A 21,812-nucleotide genomic window follows, 5' to 3' on the forward strand; every position below is an offset into this window, starting at 1 on the left:
TTTTCTTTCCTGTGTTTAAAGAGACTGTCTGTATAATATTTAGCTGTAACACTTAATGGTTTGGGTTTTTTTTAATGTGCATTTTATTTGACTCAACTCTGTAACAGCGTGCCTTGGGAAAGCAGGAACTGACCTCTAAGGCCACTGAAGTTTGTTTAAGCCAACAGTTCCTCCCTCACCAAACCAGCATGGGGCAGCACGTGAGCAAAGACTTTTAGTACTTACCTGCTGATTGTAGGTAGGACTGTACTATTTTATACTTCTCTCTCTTTAGGTGATAACATTTCCTTAGGAGAAGCCGACGACCTTTTGAAGCCTGTTCCACCTGAAGATGGCAGGCGGCCCCATTCCGTTGACACAGTTGCAACAGAGCCCTGGCTGCGACCAGGGACATCTGACACTCTCGAAAGGTTCGTGGCTGAACAGTCAAGCCCAGCTAAGTCTTCTCCTGAAAATACGGTACCGCTCAGTTGGCAAGGCCTCTCAACTGCACATGGCTGAATAAAATCCAGGTTGAAACCAGCTGTGCCTTTCATCAGAGAAGGGACTTCATCACTACTGCACTTTTTATGGTCTCTTGTAGGGATTAGTTCTATTTTATGTAGATGGTGTGGAGCAGTATGGATCACTTAAAAAAGCAATAATAAAGTAACAGAAGCTGCAGTGTAGTTGACTTGCATAAAAGGAGACTATTGCACAAGGAGTGTTTTATGTTGTATCATGATGGAAAGGGGATGAGTTTGGCATTTTTTGCACTTTTTAATATGAGTTAGTTTCAGCCTTAGAAATGGACTGACTTACAGAAAAAAGAGTGAGTTTGTGTGTATGAATTTGGTATTAAATCAAAGATAATTAATTTTTAGCTGTGGCTATAGCCAGTTAAAAACTCCAAAACAGCAGAGGTGTTTTACCAAAAGCATAAATAACTGACAGGGGACTTGTTTTTCATACAGTGATAAGTTGTATCCTGCATGAAAGCTCAGAAAACAGAGTTTTACAGAAAAAAAATGTTAGCACTGTATTTCATGTTCTCTAATCTGTATGTATGTGCTGGAAATACAGATATTGTTGCATATATTTAATTTATGGTCCTGATTTAAGAGTTAATAAATTATTTTGTTACTAAAACTTAAATAGACTTAAGTCTATTTATTTTCTTCATTTCTCACTTGCTTTGATCTTTATTCAGTACTGAACTAGCTGCTACCTGGGAACAACAACAGCCCAACTAGAATAAGGGTCACAAAAACCTTGTTGAGGTGGTTTTTGAAGAAGCAAGCAGGAAAAACACCTAGGAAAGCTACTGAATAAAAGCATAGATTCCTGGCAGAAAGAAATGTAGATGGAATTTTAAGAGTTGAAGGAACTGAAACACATCGAGGTGAAGCTATGTGATGAGTGCAACTTTCCTCTTGGAAAGGGGAAGGGGCCAAAGCTTTGTCCAGCAGGGAAAAAAAAAAAAAAAAAAAAAAAACTGAGAAAGCTTCCTAGTAGCCGTATGAAATTCATAGAAGTGGTTGCTCTTCTTCAAGCATCTGTCCTCATACTCGAACGCCATGGCAGTTTGGTAAGGACGGGACATTTTTCAAGGGAGGAAAGTTTTGTTGGKTTGCTTGCTTGTGGATTCAGCGTGTGCCTTCCCAAGGGTATTTTTTGGGGGGAGGGGGAGGAGGGGTGTCATCAGTTTGGGACTGACACCAGTGGCCAGTAAGAGATGGATGCAAGGAATAACGAGCATAAAGGACATGCTGCATAGCTGCCTGAGTCTGGGAATAATCCCAAATAATAGTAAGGAGGGGCATGGAAACTCTTCAGCACTACAGCGATCACCCAAAGCCCCTTGCTGCAGCCCACCTTTGTGTCTTCGCCTTTTCTTCACGTGTCACCTGCCAGCCAGTCTTCCCCTTAGTTTTGATGCCTGATCCTGCTTTCAATTGCTCCATGAATGAGCTGAACTTCAGGTTATAGAGCTGCTGTATGAGCTCCGGGAGAGCAACTGAACTTCTCTTTGCTTTCTCATGCAGTGGCAGTTTAATCATTCTTTACTTGCCTTTTATCAGGTTTTTGCCTCCCAACAAACATACATAAATAAATCCAGTGTTAGGCTGGCTAAAGGTGTATTATTTCTGTTGTTTTTTCCCCTTCCTTAAAACATGTCATTTACCATCATCTGGCATTCTTTGCCTCCAGGCCAGTCCAGACCCTCCTCCCTTTGCTTCCTTCACCTTTGTACTGGCCTGAAACTACTGAACCTGCCCAGCACTCAGCTGAAATCCACACTTTTCTCCCTTTGGCATTGCTGATCCTGTTTTTGTTTATCTCTCTCCTCCTCCCTCCCCTCCCTCTTCCCCCTGCTTGCTTTTTTCTTTTTTTTTTTTTTAATCCAGACTGTCTCACCTGCAAAAATGAATACAGCTACAATCCGCAGTCCTGAGGTCAAAGTCAACATGCCTCAGACAGACTGCATCCACCACCCTGCTTTGCCAGTAACCACTGTGGGCATGGGAGCTGTTAGGGAGATGAGGGCATTGAACATGAACACCGAGTACAGTTCTGGTCGCTGCACACCAAGAAGTATGACACCAACTAAAGACAGGTACAGGTAGAGAAAAGAGAACGACTGTATCAGTCGTTCTGTGTTTCCAGTGAACCAAGGCTGAACAGCTGTTAGGACTCTTCCACTTAAATAGTAAATAAGGTTAGGCCAAGCTGTAAAAATCATTATTAAAATACAGAGCATGCAACAGAAGACCGATGCACTAAGTAAGGTTTAAAACAGTAATCTTGTTTTTAGATGTTTAGTACCATTGCTGCTGACTGCTGGACACTGAAATCAGGCATTCAGAGCAGAGCAAGGCAGATAAATGGGTAATAGACATGTAAATGGCTCGTATGGAAATTCTCCTCAGCACAGGTTGCTCTTTTAATTCCCTTTACTGGCTTTACCTTATTTAAATGCTCACCTTTTATTTTCAGAGTCTGCTGTGAAAACTGCTACACTTCGCTCACAGCCCAGGTCACTCGGGGGAAGCAGACTCATTTATCTCTTAAATTAGCCTCCCTCAGCCACTTTCTCAAGCTTCATGCTTCTCTCTTGCTGCTCATGAGTGAGTTCAGAGAGACTCCACAACACACAAGAGAACAACCACAAACTCCACTTTCACTTACAAAATCAAAGACACTGTCAAGGTCACTGCTGTACTGTGAGTCAACAGCAGTCAGCATGAGCTGCACTCTCAGCCTTTTCTTCTCACCCAACTTTATCATTTCATATTTACATTTTAATCCGTAAGCAGCATAGCAGTAATTTGGCTTCTAATGTGCTGCAATACAGGGTTCACTTGAGTAGTGCTCCTGCAATACAAATACTTTATTATTATTTTAATTTACTTTCACACCACACTTGCCACACACCATACTGATGAGAAGGCATCTTAAAAAAAGATGTCACCAAAGCCTTCTGTCATTTACTCAAAGGTAGCTGAACATGGGGGCTTATTTCTTTGAACCAGGAGCATGAAGGGCATGAAAGGAAATTTTAAAACAAGTAGCTGTAGATTAGACTGGTTTTGATTGCACTGATGAAAGAGTTCAAAAACTTTATTGACCTATAACCTGATTAGAATATGCCAGATGAGAACCAAATATTGTACAGAAAGTTGTACAGAATTTTTTTACATAGAAAACTTTACATATCTGTACCATATACATTTTGTCCATCTGAAAAAAATTTCTACATCCATTGTAATACAGAATGCTTGACAATCTTGTCTTTAACCATCAGAGCACAATTCACAGTATGAATACATTTCCAATAAATTTAACCATCCCCAAACCATGCCAGATTTGTTACTTCAATATATTCAACATTAAATTCTGTACATAAGAGTGAAATCTACATCAAACAAAAAACGTGTGACAGCAGACACAACCTAGACTTGTTTGCAGTGATTCAAGTTCCAGTCCTTGAAGGATCATCATTTCAATGGCTCATTATATTTAAAAGCCCTAAAACAAGTATATTACAGGTAGTTATGTCAGTCGTGATATTTCTATCTGTTCTTGACAAAAGTCAGCAACACTAACTTCTGGGCTACAATAAAACAAAACAAAAAAAAATCACAACCCCAAAAAATAAACCCGAACTTCTAGTGCATTTGGTAAACAATAAAGTGTTATAGGTTTTCAGCAAATCAATAATACAGAAATAAAACAATTCAGGAAGAACTGTATAGTGTTAAAGAGTTTATATTACAGACCTGCATCTCTGTACATTTTTCACAGAAAGATGATTACCAATGTCTCAGACAGCCTGAGTGTGCAAAAATCTTTGAATAAGAATATCAGACATAGCTGCTAAATATCTTTTACCATGAACAATAATTTCCATTTTCTTTTTACTATAAACATTTTATCCTTCAAAATACAGCTCTCCTGAGTTGTACTTCTTGCAGAAGCTCAAGCCTTTACATACATAGTTCTTTGGGTACATTTTACTTTCACACCCGCCATAAACATCTGTTGCTATACTGCTGTCTAGGACAGTAAAGGTACATTGCAGCCCATGCTGACACAAGGACTGTGCTAAAAACTGGCTCTATGCTCAGCAGGAGCCAGGTAAGAGAAACCGATAGAGATAATCCATCAGAAAATAAAGGGACTGGAGTGTTGCAAGCCTTAATTACAGTTGTAAGCATCTGTACCGTTAACCCTTAGATACACACTGCCATACAAAGAAACCATTTTTTATGGATACCCAGACAGAATGGCTCAGCTACCTGGTCCTTTTATTTAGCTGAGGAATACAAACTTTTAAGCAGAGCAATACTCAGTCACTATCTGCTACTGCTTGCTTGTTCCAGACTCGTGCTCTGGTGGTTGGGATATTTGAAAAACAACACCAATCCGGAGGAAAAACCTTCGTAGAACAGCTCTAAGTTCAGGAATAAGGTCAAACTGCATAATTTCACACAACAGAGGATAGTAGAACGATGCATGAGCCTTGAACTGAGGAGGTGAAGGCAAGGTAATGGGGAGGGAAAAAGAAAAAGAGGACAAGTTATTCATCATCAATATTACACAGCATATGTATCAGGACCATTATGCATCAATATACCTTGCAAAGCCTGTTATGAGCAAAGAATTTTAAATACTCTGCTAAGTTAACATGAGAAATCCACAAAGTGATGAGCAAAAACATCTTCGTAGCTGAAGCTAGCAGTGCTGCCACAAGGCTGAGCGCTCCATGACATATTCTGACAAATGCTCAGGAACTACACACAGCTCTTTGCTAATCCTTATTTTTCAAGGGAAAGATTTTCTCCTTTATCATAGATCAGTTAAATTATTTTAATTAGTCCCTTTCACTTCATATTTTAGCAAAATTTTGCTAGAAATAGAAGAATGAAAGAGACATTATTTACTGTAGAATTGCTCAATTTTTTTTATTTACAGGATATTTCCAAGTATTTTGAATAAAGTATCAGCCATTAACCCTTTTCCTCAACATGAGATGTAAAAGCAACTTAACTTTCTAAAGGATTTTAGCATCTTTAAAATTTTCAGATGCATGCAGTTTTAGTACAGTACTTTTGTGCTGTGCACAGCAACCATCAGTATCTCAGGTGCTGTTTTAATGTAGCCTCTTTAAAAAGAGACTATTTTGTCTATAGAGCAGTAACCTTTAAGTACACAACTGTGTGCAAAAAAAGTTTGAAACTAACTGTTTGGAAGGCTATTTAAACCAGTGTTTCAGATAGTAAATACTTACCCTTTCATCACTTATCTTAAGGACTTTCGTCAAAAATAAGAGTAGTAGGTTAGTCCAGGCTTCCCGGTGACTTTCTGATGTAAGCGTAAGGAAATAACTCAGAGCCTCACTGCAGACACTAGAAAGAAAACACACAGTAACCATGCAACTAACATTTTATTTTGAGCTCTACTACAGAGACTGAGATTTGGCTTTGCAGTTACGCCACCAGTGTAGAATGTGTGAAAAAAAGTCCAGCACCGTTTTATGAAAGCCTGATCAATAATAAAAGGCTTTGATTTTGCCCAAACCAAAGGCCTAGGACTTCAGTTTTAAATGGGCTTACAAAATGCAATTTGAAGCATATTAACTGCTCTCTGAGGGTATTAAAATGCAAGTGGCAGAACTATATGTGCACTTAAACACAAAATATCCTCCTCATGTTGATGAAACCAGGTAGATTTTCAGCTCTGCTCCTCAGTCTAAAAATCTTAAAATATTTCCATTGATTGTGTTACTACCATGGTTTTAAGCCCTCTTTTATTCCAACACTTGCCTGAGGATTTTGTACACTAAAAACAGTCAAGTGATCCTTAGTATTTGAAGTATTGAATAACCAACATGCCAAAAACTTGCACATGCCCAACAGCTCTTGAAGGCCACTGCTCACTTCTACAAATGCAAACATACTGCATGAATCCCCCAAAATATCTGAGGTTACTGAAAGAGAAAAGTACAGTTTGGGAGATGGCTGCTTTTCTTTTTTTCTTCTTCTTCTTCTTTTTTTTTCTTTTCTCTCAGAACTTTAACTATCCCCCACGTACCCACATGTTACAAGAAAAGAGGAAAAAAGTGACAAAATTTGTTCTCTTGCATGTAAAACATGTCAAGAGAATAAAAAGAGAGTTGAGACGGTGCTAGTGAATGCAGGCACAGCACTCCCCATACATCAGAAAAACACCTAACATTGTGACCACCATCATAGACTCAGTAAGGTTGGAAGGGACCTCTGGAGATCAACTGGTCCAACCTCCCTGCTCAGTAGGGTCACCTACAGCACGTTTGACAGGGTTGCTTCCATAATGTATTGACTCTAACAACTTCACTGAAAACAGAGGTGGCCCAACCTTTAAAGTAAAAATAAACATACAGTTTAATATCAGAGGTAACAGCAACAGTTTCAGCTACAAGCATCTTACTTTAGTAGTCTTTGCTGGACTTCCTCCCACGCACTGGTACGGCTTTCATCCATGTACATACGAAACAGAATGCGCAACCCACAGGCAAGACTACTAGTCTCCTGTTTCAGGAGATTAGGCTTTGATTTGCCTTTGAAGCCTAGAGAAATGCAAAATATCCATTCAGACTTTTTTTTTGTTGTTGTTGCATCTGGAACTTCTCCTCGTGGTCCCTCCCCACTGAATATTTTTTACACGTAGACTGTTATAAGCACCGCCTTATATAATTTTTTGTGATATTCAGCATAATGGAGCACTGCTAACATTTAGCCTACGTATATACACCACACAAGCGTGTTTAGCATCTATTTTTGCAAGCTTCCAAGCAGATGTGAAGCCCATGTGTATGATCCAGTGCAATCCATCCACACCTTAACCCATTCTACAAATTATTAAGCTTGGTTTTAATACGAACTTTTGATAGTCCTTGATAAATCTGTGCCTCAGTTTACCCAGCAGTATAGGTGCAGAAAAGCTGTAAAGCGTGCTGCTGGCTTGCAAGAAAGCTTGAATCAGTGAGAAAAAATGTCTGGTTTCTGAGAGGTAATTTAAAACTTGTAGCTAATACATACATTACCATGGTATTCCTTGTAGCTATAATGAGGCCATACCCTCTCTCCTCACCCTCTTTCTACTAGGGTTTAAAAAAAGATGGTTTGGGTCATTTTAAGTTTAGACATGAATGGGATTCCCTTGCTAAGAATTACATGCAATTGTAGTAGTTAGGTCACAGTTACTGTATGAATGTATGACAAACCGTACTCCAGAAACTTAATATCCAAGCTGATAGGTAAAAAAGATGAAGGCAGAGACAAACAAACTTACATGTCTAAATTTATAGGAAAAGTTAGGGGAATAGTGAGGAATAAAATTCTAAAATTCAAGGGCACTCTTGACAATGGATCATGTTGTTTCAATAACACAGCTATAGTGTAGTCTGTTTTAACGTTTGTTTTCAACAAAAACATCTAAGATGCTACTGTTTCCAAAACTATTACTGTAAGAACACAGAATAATCCACACTAACAAAAAGCATTTAAATATTTATATACCCTCACTCAGATTAAGAGCGTTTTGCATATGCGCATATTCATGCACAAAATAGGCTGTTGCATATTCATAGTATGTATTCACTGTTAAAATATTAATATAGCTGATTTTGGTGCAAGGAATAAATTAAATCACAGTGCTACACAGATTTTCTTTTTTCCATCAGTTTCAAAAACCTGCATATATTTCACCCATACATTTCTATGTACCTTACTCCCACCACCACCCTAACGGTTTTGGGGTGTCTCCGCAACTTCCATGTATAGGACTCAGACCTATGGCCAAGGTCAGCTTAGCTGCCGTATACACTGAAAGGTAAACCAGTGCTATCTTAAGTTTTTCAAATGGAACAGATATTTGATCTGCACAGATGAAGTCTCCTCCCCTTAGGGACTCCAAGGTTATAAAGTTACAGCCTGACATTCAATATCACATTCAGCAAAGTGATTTTTGATCTATTCTTAGGTCAATTCAAATCACAGTAACATGTTCTTGTAAAATATTTCTCTGAACTGACTGACTGACCTGCTTTCCAGAGAGCTGTTCTCTGCTCATTGTTTGAATTGAATGCTTTAGCAAATCTGTGGGATTCTAGTAGACAATCAAGAAGTTTGAAAAGTTGCTGTGATGTTAAAAAACGGTACATCCCTTGATCTTGTGTATCCACATGAACATCAAACTCCACGGCATCTCTCTACAAAAAGAGATTAACAGTCAAAATTCACAACTGCCTTCAGTAAGATACAATGATAACTCAGTCCTACCTTTTTTTCATCTTTAACTATATTTAAAGTTCTATTAAAAGTTACATCCATATTCCAATTTCAGAAATCTCTGTGAACAATATGTATTTTTAAACTGCCATAACGTTCTGCCCCTGCATGGCAAATTCAATTTAATGTAAGATGTAGAAGATCTCAAAAGTCTGCTGGAAATTTTCTAGCACTTCTAAAAATTTTAATTTGGAAAATGTTGAAAGTGCTTCTGAAACTTAATCCACTACAGAAAATCTGTTAAAAAAAAATGGTAATTGTCACTTCTACTTACTTGTGCTGCTGCTAGATTCTCTGCATCCTCCTTTTTGCTAGTTGCTGGGAAGAATACAATGTTGTCGATAGTCTGAATGAGTTCCAGTTGTACAACGCACTTGATCAGAAGAGCAGCAAATAATTTCTGCTCTGGAAATTCTTAAAATGAACAAACAGAAAAACACAAACAAAATTTCTTGTCAACTTAAATGCTATACTTTTCTTTTTAAACCTTTCTTAAACTTACCCTGAAAATAGCTCATCTTCAGGCACATGTATAAACAAAACCTGAAATCCACTCATCTAAATTAGTCTTCTAAAAACAAGGACTGATCATAGTCAGTTAACTGGCAGATTAAAAAATATATATATATTCTAACTTTAAGTTTGCCTGCCATATACAGGACAAGTATTCAGTGTTACTTAAAAATCAGCTAAATTAGCAACATTGCATTATAGCATCAATGTAACAGCAAGAAATAGAGGCTTAGACTGTCCACAGGCAGGAGGTGGCTTAAGGTATTATTGAGTCCATCCATGCTTGTTTGTATTTGCAGCAATTAGTAAAACCACTAGCATTTTATGCATCAACACAAGTACATGGTTTCATATACCTTCTTCCTCACATCAAGTCTAAATTCAACTGTTTATCACTGGAATCAGCTTCCGTTGCATTCTATAAAAAAAAGAACTTTGTTCTTAGGAAAAATAATTATTTGTTTATATAGCAATATTAGGAGAGTAGTGTTTTGTATATTTTACTTCGGGTAAGAAACCTGTAAATTAGCAGCTGAACTCCAGATTTGTAAAGCACAGGTCAAAAATGTGGACTTGCGTCCACAGGAATTCTTCCATGTTACATAAAGGCAAAAATTTAGCCACTGTAATTTTCTCCACATGATATTTCTAAAGTTATGACTGGGGATATAGCTGAAGACATCAAATATCTGCTAAATAATACTCAGACAAAATATCAAACCATTAAGAAACACTCACTTGCTGTCGGTCTGGTTTTACTCATTTCTTCAGCTACTGTGGACCCTGCAGTGGGCTGATACGGACGTCCATCTGAAGATCGAGGCTGAATAGAATCATGGATATCTACTGACTTCTGTGAGACAGTATCCTGAAAAGAAAGCCCCAAAAAATTAACTTACAGAAAACTTTATTAAGTAAGTTAATCTTAAAAAATGTTGTGGTCTTCGCAACTTAAGACATTAGCCATTTTGACATTACAATCACTTTTTCATTCGCTTTAGTGATACGTGATATTAGCATTCAAGAAAGACTCACTGAAAAGATGACTAAGAAAAAACTGAAGACTTAACAAGCAATAAATACTTAATTACATAGCAAAGTCAGTTTTCTCTCTTTTTTTTTTTGTATGACATCCGAGCATTTAACATGCGCTGTGCCAACCAAAGAGTTATTCTGACTTTTAATAGATTAAGCGTATCATAGAATCATAGAATCAGTAAGGTTGGAAGGGACCTCTGGAGATCATCTAGTCCAACCTCCCCGCTCAGCAGGGTCACCTAGAGCACATTAGACAGGGTTGCATCCAGGCGGGCCTTGAAGAGCTCCAGAGAAGGAGACTCCACAACCTCTCTGGGCAACCTGTGCCAGTGCTCCGTCACTCTCACAGGGAAGAAATTCCCCCTCACGGTCAGGCGGAACTTCCTGTGCTTCAATTTCTGCCCATTGCCTCTTGTCCTGTCACGTGGGACAACTGAAAAGAGTTTGTCCCCGTCCCCTTGACACCCTCCCTTCAGGTACTTATAAACACTGATCAGATCCCCCCTCAGTCTTCTCTTCCTCAGGCTGCAGAGGCCCAGCTCTCGCAGCCGTTCCTCACAGGGCAGGTGCTCCAGCCCTCTGATCATCTTTGTAGCCCTACGCTGGACTCTCTCCAGTAGCTCCATGTCTCTCTTGCACTGGGGAGCCCAGAACTGGACACWGTACTCGAGATGAGGCCTCCCCAGGGCTGAGTAGAGGGGCAGGATCACCTCCCTCAACCTGCTGGCAACACTCTTCCCAAAGCACCCCGGGATACCATTGGCTTTCTTGGCCACAAGGGCACATTATGAAGCTTGTTGCAACATGCTGATACTGGGAAATGCAGTGTCTTTCTTTATTTAATACGTAAGTTTCTAATAGATTCTGGAGTGACTGAGAATTTGTAATGGGTGAAGATGAGCACACAGCTGCTGAATGACAACTCCAAACAACACGAGCTATTACCAAACTTTAACCTTTACTTGCCTTTACTCCCTCAAGGATTCTGAACTGCAAACTCCTATTAATGTGTTTATAAGCACTATAGGAATTTACGACAGTAAAATAATTGGGGGGGGGGAAGGGAGTGTGTGTGGAAGATAAACGCTGCAGGAAAATTAAAATCAACCGTGATACCCACTACTTTCATTTCGAGAAGCATTCACTGAAAGAGGCAGAAGTAATTCATGTAATTAATAAAGTGTTTTATCATTAACTACAACGCAGTTCTATATGGTAATTATTGTCCCTTTCAATAACCCAGCCTTTCTATTGACATTCGTTCTATAAATACAACTGGAGTCTACATACTAATATGCAGCATTGTAGTGCCAGCAAGATTTAAATCCAACCATAAAGTTTCTCTAAAGCACACACCAACCTGTCATCCAATAACAGTAACAAAGCTTTTCAAACTTCACTTGCTAAGTATAAATATACTTTTAATAGCTATTACGTCTATAGATATTATAATTTTTATATAATTATTAATAAATATTATTACTTCATTATTTGAAGTATCTGAAGAAAAATTAGGTGCAAATATCTAACGTCTGAAAAAACTCTATCTTACCAAAAGAAAGCACCCAAAATATATCTCCTTTACTATTTATTATACGTCTGTTATTTTTGAAGATCGTAAAATGTTTTTGTAGTCAAAACAAAAAGAAAAATTTTCCAAAATTTGCATGTTAAAATATTTCAAAGACAAAAAAATTTCAATTTATTCACATGATTAAAACATTTACTATATTTGCCATGTTTTCATGTTATTATATTTGACATAATGGATCAGAATTGTGGTCAACATACAGCTTGCATGCTTGATGCATCAAACCACTAAAAATATATAATTGAGTCAACATATAGGAAGCACATGCAGTCACACTGATGCAGAACACCTGTACAATGAGCACCAGCCACCACAAATGTTTACTTTCTCTCCTAAGTTATGTTAACACTCCATAAAGATAAACGGAGGCAGTCAGTCTCTCCTAACAGAAATGTTTTTGGCCCTTAYCTTTATATAATTTCCTACCAAATGCTTCATTAACCTATAAAGAACTTTCTGTAACAATCTTGTGGGAATATCCAAAAGCTAAACTAATTCTCATCAGCAGTCAAGTAGCCACAGAGGTGTCACTTGCGGGCAAATTCTAAGTTTACATCAGCTTATTCTATCAGAGCTAAGAAACCTGATGGGTGTACATAGTTTGTTTTAAATTACTGTTCAAGTTGTGGTTACCAGTGAAAATTTGAAAGAAGAATGTCAACTGAATTCTGAAAATCTCTCTACCTCCTTTTTTTTATTATCATGACAAAGAATACTAAAAAAAGCAAAACACCACTCTAAATGCAGTATTACTTATGCCAAAACATTACCTAGAATGTACTCAGATAATGACTTAGAGCCAACTTCTGCAAATCTACTTTGGATGTTGCAAACATCACTCTGCTTTCTTAATTCCTTGGCAATTTTAATCATTGAATAGTACTTTATCTAGAAAATACTTTTCCATCTAAGTCAAAAACTAAAATGTGGGTTTTAACTAAGCATATTTTCCATTAATTCCACATTGCACCATATTTGTACCAAACTCTTGCATGCTTTTAAACTATTTTTTGTTTTAATAGCTTACCAGTTTTTCTCTTGCATCAGAGGGAGATACAAGGCCAGCCTCCCCACTGCTTGGTCGCCAGGTCAGCAGCCTTGAAAACACAAAAGCAGTTCAAAATTAAGCAATTTGGAAATACAAATCAAAACAAATCATTGCATGACAAGAATGCACTTGAATATGGTGTCTTTTAAAGTTAAATTAATGGAAGCCAAAAAGTGATTTCAGACGCTTCATAAATTAATAAACTAATTAAAGTTTTAAAGGGTAAAATACATACATTTTTACCTTTTACACATATTAAAATAATTAAGCAATTTATTTTTTGAACTTCAGTATTTCTGCCAATTGCCCCTGATGGACAACTGGTGCCATGGAGGTGGATTCATTTTCCTCTGAAACATCAGAAATTGGGCTTTGGGCCGAACACTAGTACTTTTCACACTGTCTTAAACTTCATTTGGAACAAGGAATGAATCTCCCTAGGCTAAATAAGCGTGGGGACATTTTGCCATCCTCTGTATTTGTAGTATGTTCCAGCTCCGCAGTTCCTCTGGGCATTTCCACTTAAAATTCATTGCTATTATCAGGTGTCATGCCAGTGGCAGCATTTTTGATCTGTTCCCTGTTCTTTTCTAGCAAGTTGCTGTCTTGAGCTGTCTTTATGCTTTGCCCTAAGCATAAAAAATTCCTACATTAATTGTAACTTATTAAGGCAGTCTCTACCTGCCAAGAATTGAGGGGAACTGGATTAAATAACCTAGATGGTCTCAACATCTCTGGTTCTGTCACATCCGCTACTACAAAGTGAGATTGAAGTTATTCATCATTATTAAGATCTCAAACTCTTTAGCATGCATTTATGAAATAAAGCCTCAACCTGTGTGAGGCAATGCTTGAAGAATATCCAGGTACAAATGCCCTCAGTTAGCTCTTACCCATTTGTGTTAAGTATCCTAAACTCATAGATCATTGATCTCATAAGTTTATAAAACTAAGACAAATTCGGGATAAGGAAAAGAAAATCTAGAGGCACGTAACAAAGTAAAATGCCCATATTAGAGCAAAAGAATCAAAATGATTCTTGGAAGCTGTCAGGCTACCTTGAAGAAGCAGCTGCAGATTATTCTGGCTCAGAGGTCGTAAAAGCCATTTTATTGTATTTCGTGCTATAAAACCTTCTGCCACAGGAGGCATTGGATATAACGAAGGAGCCAACAGAGAGCAGATTATTGTAATTTGTGCAAGTCCCCAATTCAAATCCCTGAAGCTCCCCAGGACAAGAGGCCATTCATTCTGTCTTCCTCAGCACTAGCAAGACAAGATTTTTTTTTTTTTCCTCTCACCAAGCTTCAAAAAGCTTCCAGAAAAAGTTATAAGATGAACAGAAATTAAACAAATAGAGGAATCAGAGAAACTATTAAAATGAAAGCACCTAGATGATCTAACATGAAAGCACCTAGATTATCTCTGGAGGTCCCTTCCAACCTCAACCCTTCTGTGATTCTGCGATCTTCACCTTAGTGATTGTGTGGAAGCCTGACAAGAGTAGACTTTGGGCTTTTTTAAGCACATGATCCTTATTGGCACTGCTAACTGAGCAACTATTTTAGTACAGAATTTTTTAGAGAAGGAAACAGTATTATTACATAGCTGCCTCTTTGCAAAAAGATAGCTTGCCAAGAACAAGCTAAAACTAGCACTGCAACTAAAGAACGATTGCAGGCAACGGAGACCCTTAGTGTGTTACACAACACCTGGAACTTCCTTTTTTTTAAAAAAAAAAAAATAAATACTGACAAAAGAATAGATGTAATTATACCTGATCAGATTAATAAAAGACTGGTTGCCAGATGGAACTTAACACTCCAGATCTGACACCAAAGATTCATTGTATTTGACCATTTCAAAACAATTAGCAATAAAGCACCTGCCTACAAAACCTTCATATAGACCTCCACACAATTAATCTCTACATTCACTCCAACATAACCACTGTGTCACTTCCAGACACGGAAAAAGAAACAGAAAAGGAGCATTTGCTTCTACCCCAAGTGCTGGCGCAGTCTCCACATTGTCAAAGTTAAGACTGGGACAGTGAGAAAAGCTCCACTGCAAAAGGAAGGATAACTCATGGACTGAGATACACAAATTTACAGTGCAAGCCAAACCAGGAGTTACAGCACCAAGAACCAGATGCCATAAAACGAAAGAGGAAACTATACACAGGGAGAAAGAAACATCCTGTGTCTCAGAAATGGAAGGAAAAAAAATGAATACCAAGTCTCCATTAAAAATCTAAGTGAAAATCGATATATTTGTGTTACCATGATTTCTTACACCCATCTAAATAGCTTTAGCTTCAATAAAATATGGTCAAAGTCAAGAGATTGGTTTGAATAGTTTTGTGTTGCCCAACATTTTTTTTTGGAAAAAAAGAAGCATGCTTTCGCTATGGGAAAGAAAAATGATTATGAATGCTCAAGGAAATACTCATGCATGTGAAACACAAAAGAGATTTATTTTACCATGGAAAAGTTGGGAATCTCCCAAAAATACAAGAATAATATAATGATGCAAGATTTTTAAAAAGGCTTAGAAAGAGAGAGAAAAAGAGAAAGAGAGAGAGAGAGAAAGAGAGAGGTGGAAAAAAAAAGAACAGAAACTTATGGAAGGGGTTAGATAACAATCTCAAGATAACTATTGTGCTTGAAAAGCCAGAGTGCCAGAAACAGAGAGAATGATAAACATTTTCAAAGCAGACACAACTGAAGACAAGTGTTTTGAGTGTGTTTACAGATTAAGATCTCCAAAATTCTGCTATAAAATGGTTTCTAATATTCAACTGTAAGAATACCCATAAGCAGGACATTTTGAGTATCTGTGGAAACCAAAGAAAATGTTCTGCAAGTGTTCACTTTAAAATCCTTCTAGGTAAGGGATATAGTAAGTTAGGGTTAATTCAACTGAACTTTTACCTCCAGAGATTTGGTTTCAAATTTTACTTTTGAAAATTACTAAAATGAACAAAACATGGTTAGCTCCCAGATATTCCAGCTTTATTTTAATATTAATTTGGGGGTTTAATCTGCTACGTTAAAAGGAACAAAAGACTGCCATGGAGAAGGTTCCCTTAGGCTTCAGTTTTCTTCAGGTCTGAACTAGGCGATATCACAAAGTAAAGGCTATGCACTAGTTAATAGACACAGGACATGGAGACTGTCGGATTTCAAAACAGGCAGTTTTCAACTTAGTTTAGGTGGGGTAGGGGAAGAATTCTACTCCTTGACATTACTAGAAGTGATTTCTTGTTATTCTGCTCCATGACGTGCACGCATAACATTACTTAAAATAATAGGGCTTTTTCCAAAGACACTCATAGGTACAGTTATGCTAAACACAGAGAAAGACAATTACCAAGTATGGAAGAGCATCTTAAAAAAAATTTAGGATTTAAAAAACATAGGAAAGAAAATAATCATCAGCCACAGACCCTTAAATTAATTATATTATTGCAATATTTTAGCTCACATTTTGTGGAAAAATTAGATTGCTTCATGTGTCTGTCAATAGAATTCCTCTATAAAACAAGAAAATGACTAAAGATTAGATAATACTTCTCAAAAAAGTCACCATTTTTGAAGTTGYATCAGGTAACAGTATTTCACCTCCCATATGGCATTTCTAGATTTTAATAGTTTATTGCTTATAACACGGAAGAAGTATATCTAGTACCTAATTAATCATTATGTTCCAAGAAAGACCACTTCTATTTAGTCTACTATTAACTAAAAAGCTCCCAAAAGCATATCATAATTGCTTTTTGTTCACCCCCCACCTACTAGAGAAATCTAACGGTTTGCAATCAATAACCCCCATTTATCCGAAATATTTTACAAAGTATGAATATCAACAGTCCTCTTACGCATGAGGGATTGTAGTTTTGAAAATATCCAGCATGCAATTGCAAGTCTTATCCCAGATTTCTAGGGTAAACTTTTCACCATTTAGGATGACAACATTCTCCAAACAGTTTGTACCAGACCGTGCTAGTTGTTCATTGTCTGGAAAAGACAAATAGCGCATTTGTTTATTCGCATTCAGCATGGTAAAATGTTAACATTGTTTAATGTAAGTTGGTACAGTCCTACCTTGCTGCACACACCAGTACAGCTGTGCAAATATATCATCCAAAAGAACATCACTAAGTACTTCTAAATACTGTGTGAATACATCACATATTGCATAAAGTGCATGATTACAGGTAGTTGTCATCCATTCAGCTTTCTAGGAGGAGGAAAAAAAAAAAAAACAACATTATTTAAGGTAAGACTCCAGCACTTTAATGTATTTCAGCTTTTAGGATATGCCTCTCTACATTCATGTTGATATGTATTCATCCAATTTGAATTGCTTTATTATCAGCCGCTACTGTACCTAGAAACTGACACACAGCTCTGCTCTACAAACAACATCTGTGGACTGCAGAAAAATCTAAAAAACCCACCAAATTTTGGAGATGCCCACTTTTGCTGYGCTAACTTGGAGGTTTAAAAACAAAACAAAAAACAACAACAAACCCCACATAATAACAGATTATGCTTTGATTATGCTATGAAACCAGATAATGCGACTGACAAGTACTTACCCATATGATGCACTAAATTTGTTAAACTCAGAGCTCACCCTAACTCAATATTCAATAGTTTAACACCAACCTGTTTTCTTTGTGTCTTCTAAATATTTTCCAGAGAATAAAAATTTTAAAATGAGACTTGCCCTTTTATATATAGTCAGACAGAGCTGCCCAAACAGGTGACAACTTTGAACAAACTTCCAATACTGGTAATTTATATTTTAATGCTTTTTTAAAAAAACTGACACCTTGGTTCCTCAGCCTCAGAACCAYGGGCAGAGACTGTCTTGGTAAGGATGGGACATGAGGTTCTGCAGCTTTTCTGAAACCCATTTCTGTTTTGCTTCCTTGTCAGGACAGTATCTGTTTGGCTGGTCAAAGGGTGCAAAGAAAGCATGCCGTTTTTTATATTCAAGTCATGAAGAAGTTTTTTAAACCTAGCAGTTTCTCARATCTTCCAAGTGTGACTTCACTTCTGATGACAAGTATCATTCCATCAACCTTGTTGCCACAAAATGACTGCGTACAACAGTGAATCTGTATTCAAGACATGTCAATGCTGCAGTTCTGCTCACAAACYCTAATTAAAAGATGCTGTGACTCGTGCTAATCTATTGTTCAAAGGGTTAACTACCATGTCCCTTTCAGACAYGAGATGTGTCTGAAAGGCTACCAAGGCTTGTTCACTTAGACTACTACCCTCTGCTGCTCTTTCATGTGGGTRCTAACGATATAGAGATCAAACTAGAAACAATCAAAGAAGACTTCAARGCCTTAGGCATGGTGGTCAAGGGTCTGGGAGCCCAGGTGGTCTTCTCATCRGTCCTGCCGATTAGGGGGAGGCAYGGGAGGAGKAGTAGGAAGATTTTCCAAATCAACAACTGGCTGCGCTGCTGSTGTTGACAACAGGGTTTTGGATTCTATGACCAYGTTACATGGTTTGAAAATCAACAACTGGTGGGGAGAGATGGGATTCGCCTCACCAAGCAGGGCACATTTGCCTTTGCAGACAGGTTGGCCAGCCTAGTAAAGAGGGCTTTAAACTAGGTAGGAGGGGGGACGGGGGTGTCATAGARACAGGGTAGAYAACAAAAYGCAAGTTGAGTTGRGGGGCCTCCAACAGGTGCATGCAGCTGGGGATGTGTGTTTGCGACATCGCTATGGGCAACCCCCGTACATCCTCCCTGGGAAACCCGCAGGCATGACCACCTCTCTGCAATGCCTGTACACCAATGCACRCAGCATGGGGAACAAATAGGAGGAGCTGGAGATCTGTGTACAATCGCARGGCCATGATCTCATTGCAATCACAGAGACATGGTGGGATAGCTCACAKGACTGGAATGCTGTCRTGGATGGCTAYGTGTTTTTTAGGAAAGACAGGCCAGGAAGRCGAGGTGGTGGAGTTGCACTTTATGTGAGAGAGCAACTGGAATGCATCGAGCTCTGCCTAGGCGGGGAGGAGGAGGGGGCAGTTGAGAGCTTATGGGTAAAGATCCAAGGRTAGGCTAGCACAGGGTACTTTGYTGTGGSTGTCTACTACAGGCCACCTGACCAGGAAGAGAAAGTTGATGAGGCCTTCTATAGAAAGCTGGAAGTAGCCTCAAGATCACAGGCCMTGATTCTCATGGGGAACTTCAGCCAAACTGACCCATCTGCTAGAAGGAYAACACAGCAAGGCACAAACAGTCCAGGAGGCTCCTGCAATGTATCAATGATAACTTCTTGTCACAAATGGTGKAGRAGCCTRYGAGGAAGGGTGTCCTGCTGGACCTTGTCCGTACCAACAGAGAGGGACTGGTTAGAGATGTGAAGGTTGGGGGCAGGTTTGGCTGCAGTGACCATGAGATRGTGGAGTTCAGGATCCTGCAGRAAARTAAGACAACAAGSAGGATTGCAACCCTGGACTTCAGGAGAGCGGACTTTGGGCTCTTCAGAGACCTAATTGGTGGAGTCTCATGGATTAAGGCCTGAGAAGGAAGGAGGGTCCAGGAGAGCTGGCTAGTATTCAAACATCACTTCCTCCAAGCTCAAGAGCGGTGCATCCCTATGAGTAAGAAGCRCAGCATAAGGGGCAGGAGACCTGCACGGGTGAGCAAGGAGCTCCTGGCCAAATTCAGACAAACAAAGAAAATACACAGAATGTGGAAGAGGGGACAGGCTACTTGGGAGAATTATAGGAATGCAGTCAGARTATGTAGAGATGCAGCAAGGAAGGCCAAGGCCCACTGGGAATTAAGTCTGGCAAGGGATGTYAAGGACAATAGGAAGGGMTTCTTCAAACAAATCAGCAGCAAGAGGAAGACTAGGGAAAATGKRGGCCCRCTACTGAATGGGGCTGGGGCCTGGTGACAAGGGATACAGAGAAGGCAGAATTACTAAATTCCTTCTTTGCTTCAGTCTTCACTGCTAAGGGCAGNGGTTGGGGGCAGGTTTGGCTGCAGTGACCATGAGATAGTGGAGTTCAGGATCCTGCAGGAAAGTAAGACAACAAGCAGGATTGCAACCCTGGACTTCAGGAGAGCGGACTTCGGGTTCTTCAGAGACCTAATTGGTGGAGTCTCATGGATTAAGGCCTGAGAAGGAAGGAGGGTCCAGGAGAGCTGGCTAGTATTCAAACATCACTTCCTCCAAGCTCAAGAGCGGTGCATCCCTATGAGTAAGAAGCGCAGCATAAGGGGCAGGAGACCTGCACGGGTGAGCAAGGAGCTCCTGGCCAAATTCAGACAAACGAAGAAAATACACAGAATGTGGAAGAGGAGACAGGCTGCTTGGGAGAATTATAGGAATGCAGTCAGAGTATGTAGAGATGCAGCAAGGAAGGCCAAGGCCCACTGGGAATTAAGTCTGGCAAGGGATGTTAAGGACAATAGGAAGGGCTTCTTCAAACAAATCAGCAGCAAGAGGAAGACTAGGGAAAATGTAGGCCCACTACTGAATGGGGCTGGGGCCTGGTGACAAGGGATACAGAGAAGGCAGAATTACTAAATTCCTTCTTTGCTTCAGTCTTCACTGCTAAGGGCAGCCTCCAGGAATCCCAGACCTGGACATGAGAGAGAAAGTCTGGAGAAAGGAAGACTTTCCTTTGGTTGAGGAGGAAAGGACTGGAGACCTTCTGGGCAGGCTAGACACCCACAAATCCATGGGACCTGATGGGATGCACCCACGGGTACCAAGGGAGCTGGTGGATGTTGTTGCCAAGCCGCTCTCCATCATCTTTGACAGGTCCTGGAGAACTGGAGAGGTGCCTGAGCACTAGAAGAAAGCCAATGTCACTCCAGTCTTCAAGAAGGGCAGGAAGGAGGAGCCAGGCAACTATAGGCCAGTCAATCCCACTTCCGTCCCTGGAAAGGTGATGGAACAGCTCATTCTGGATGTCATCTCCAGACACAGGGAGGAAAAGAAGGTGATCAGGAGTAGCCAGCATGGATTCACCAAGGGGAAATCCTGCTTAACCAATCTGATAGCCCTCTATAATGGAATGACTGGCTGGGTAGATGAGGGGAGAGCAGTGGACGTTGTGTACCTTGACTTCAGCAAGGCTTTTGACACTGTCTCCCATAACATTCTCCTAGAGAAGCTCAGGAAGTGGGGGTTAGACAAGCAGACAGTGAGGTGGATTGAGAACTGGATGAAAGGCAGAGCTCAGAGGGTCGTCATCAGGGGTGTGGAATCCGGTTGGAGGCCTGTGGCTAGTAGTCCCCCAGGACTCAGTCCCATCCTGTTCAACTTCTTCATCAGTGACCTGGATGAGGGGACAGAGTGTCTCCTCAGCAAGTTTGCTGATGATACCAAGCTGGGAGGAGTGACTGACACACCTGAGAGCTGTGCTGCCATTCAGAGAGACCTGGACAGGCTGGAGAGCTGGGCAGACAGGAACCTCCTGAGGTTCAGCAAGGGCAAGTGCAGGGTCCTGCACCTAGGGAGAAATAACCCTAGGCATCAGTACAAGCTGGGGGCTGACCTTCTGGAGAGCAGCTCTGCAGTGAAGGACCTGGGAGTGCTGGTGGATGACAAGCTGACCATGAGCCAGCAATGTACCCTTGTGGCCAAGAAGGACAATGGTATCCTGGGGTGCATTAGGAAGAGTGTTGCCAGCAGGTCGAGGGAGGTGATCCTGCCCCTCTACTCAGCACTGGGGAGGGCTCATCTCGAGTACTGTGTCTGGTTCTGGGCTCCCCAGGACAAGAGAGACATGGAGCTACTGGAGAGAGTCCAGCG

The 21,812-nt window shown here is 39.8% G+C and overlaps 2 protein-coding genes across 9 annotated transcripts in view; one reads left to right on the plus strand and one right to left on the minus strand.

The window, feature by feature from the left end:
• CSPP1 (centrosome and spindle pole associated protein 1) overlaps window positions 1–1,097 on the plus strand; it is a 63,263-nt gene extending 62,166 nt beyond the window's left edge. For all 8 annotated transcript variants that reach the window (XM_085306769.1, XM_085306777.1, XM_085306772.1 and 5 more), the window contains one exon: window positions 275–1,097. In XM_085306769.1, coding sequence (XP_085162895.1) covers window positions 275–501 — 227 coding nt within the window. In that variant the 3' untranslated portion in view covers window positions 502–1,097. The remainder of the gene's footprint in view (window positions 1–274) is intronic.
• Window positions 1,098–3,567: 2,470 nt separating this feature from the next.
• The window catches only part of ARFGEF1 (ARF guanine nucleotide exchange factor 1), a 93,668-nt gene continuing 75,423 nt past the window's right edge, over window positions 3,568–21,812 (minus strand). Inside the window, exons 31-39 of the mRNA XM_085306779.1 lie at window positions 17,107–17,242; window positions 16,881–17,019; window positions 12,980–13,049; window positions 10,062–10,191; window positions 9,085–9,224; window positions 8,563–8,731; window positions 6,949–7,087; window positions 5,771–5,888; window positions 3,568–5,007 (exon numbers count right to left, since the gene is read on the minus strand). Of these exons, the coding sequence (XP_085162905.1) occupies window positions 4,843–5,007; window positions 5,771–5,888; window positions 6,949–7,087; window positions 8,563–8,731; window positions 9,085–9,224; window positions 10,062–10,191; window positions 12,980–13,049; window positions 16,881–17,019; window positions 17,107–17,242 (1,206 nt within the window). The 3' untranslated portion in view covers window positions 3,568–4,842. The remainder of the gene's footprint in view (window positions 5,008–5,770; window positions 5,889–6,948; window positions 7,088–8,562; window positions 8,732–9,084; window positions 9,225–10,061; window positions 10,192–12,979; window positions 13,050–16,880; window positions 17,020–17,106; window positions 17,243–21,812) is intronic.

The sequence above is a fragment of the Rhea americana genome, unplaced genomic scaffold, assembly GCF_003343005.1.
Source record: "Rhea americana isolate MKP2758 unplaced genomic scaffold, rheAme1 scaffold_247, whole genome shotgun sequence".
In the NCBI taxonomy this organism is placed as follows: Eukaryota; Metazoa; Chordata; class Aves; order Rheiformes; family Rheidae; genus Rhea; species Rhea americana.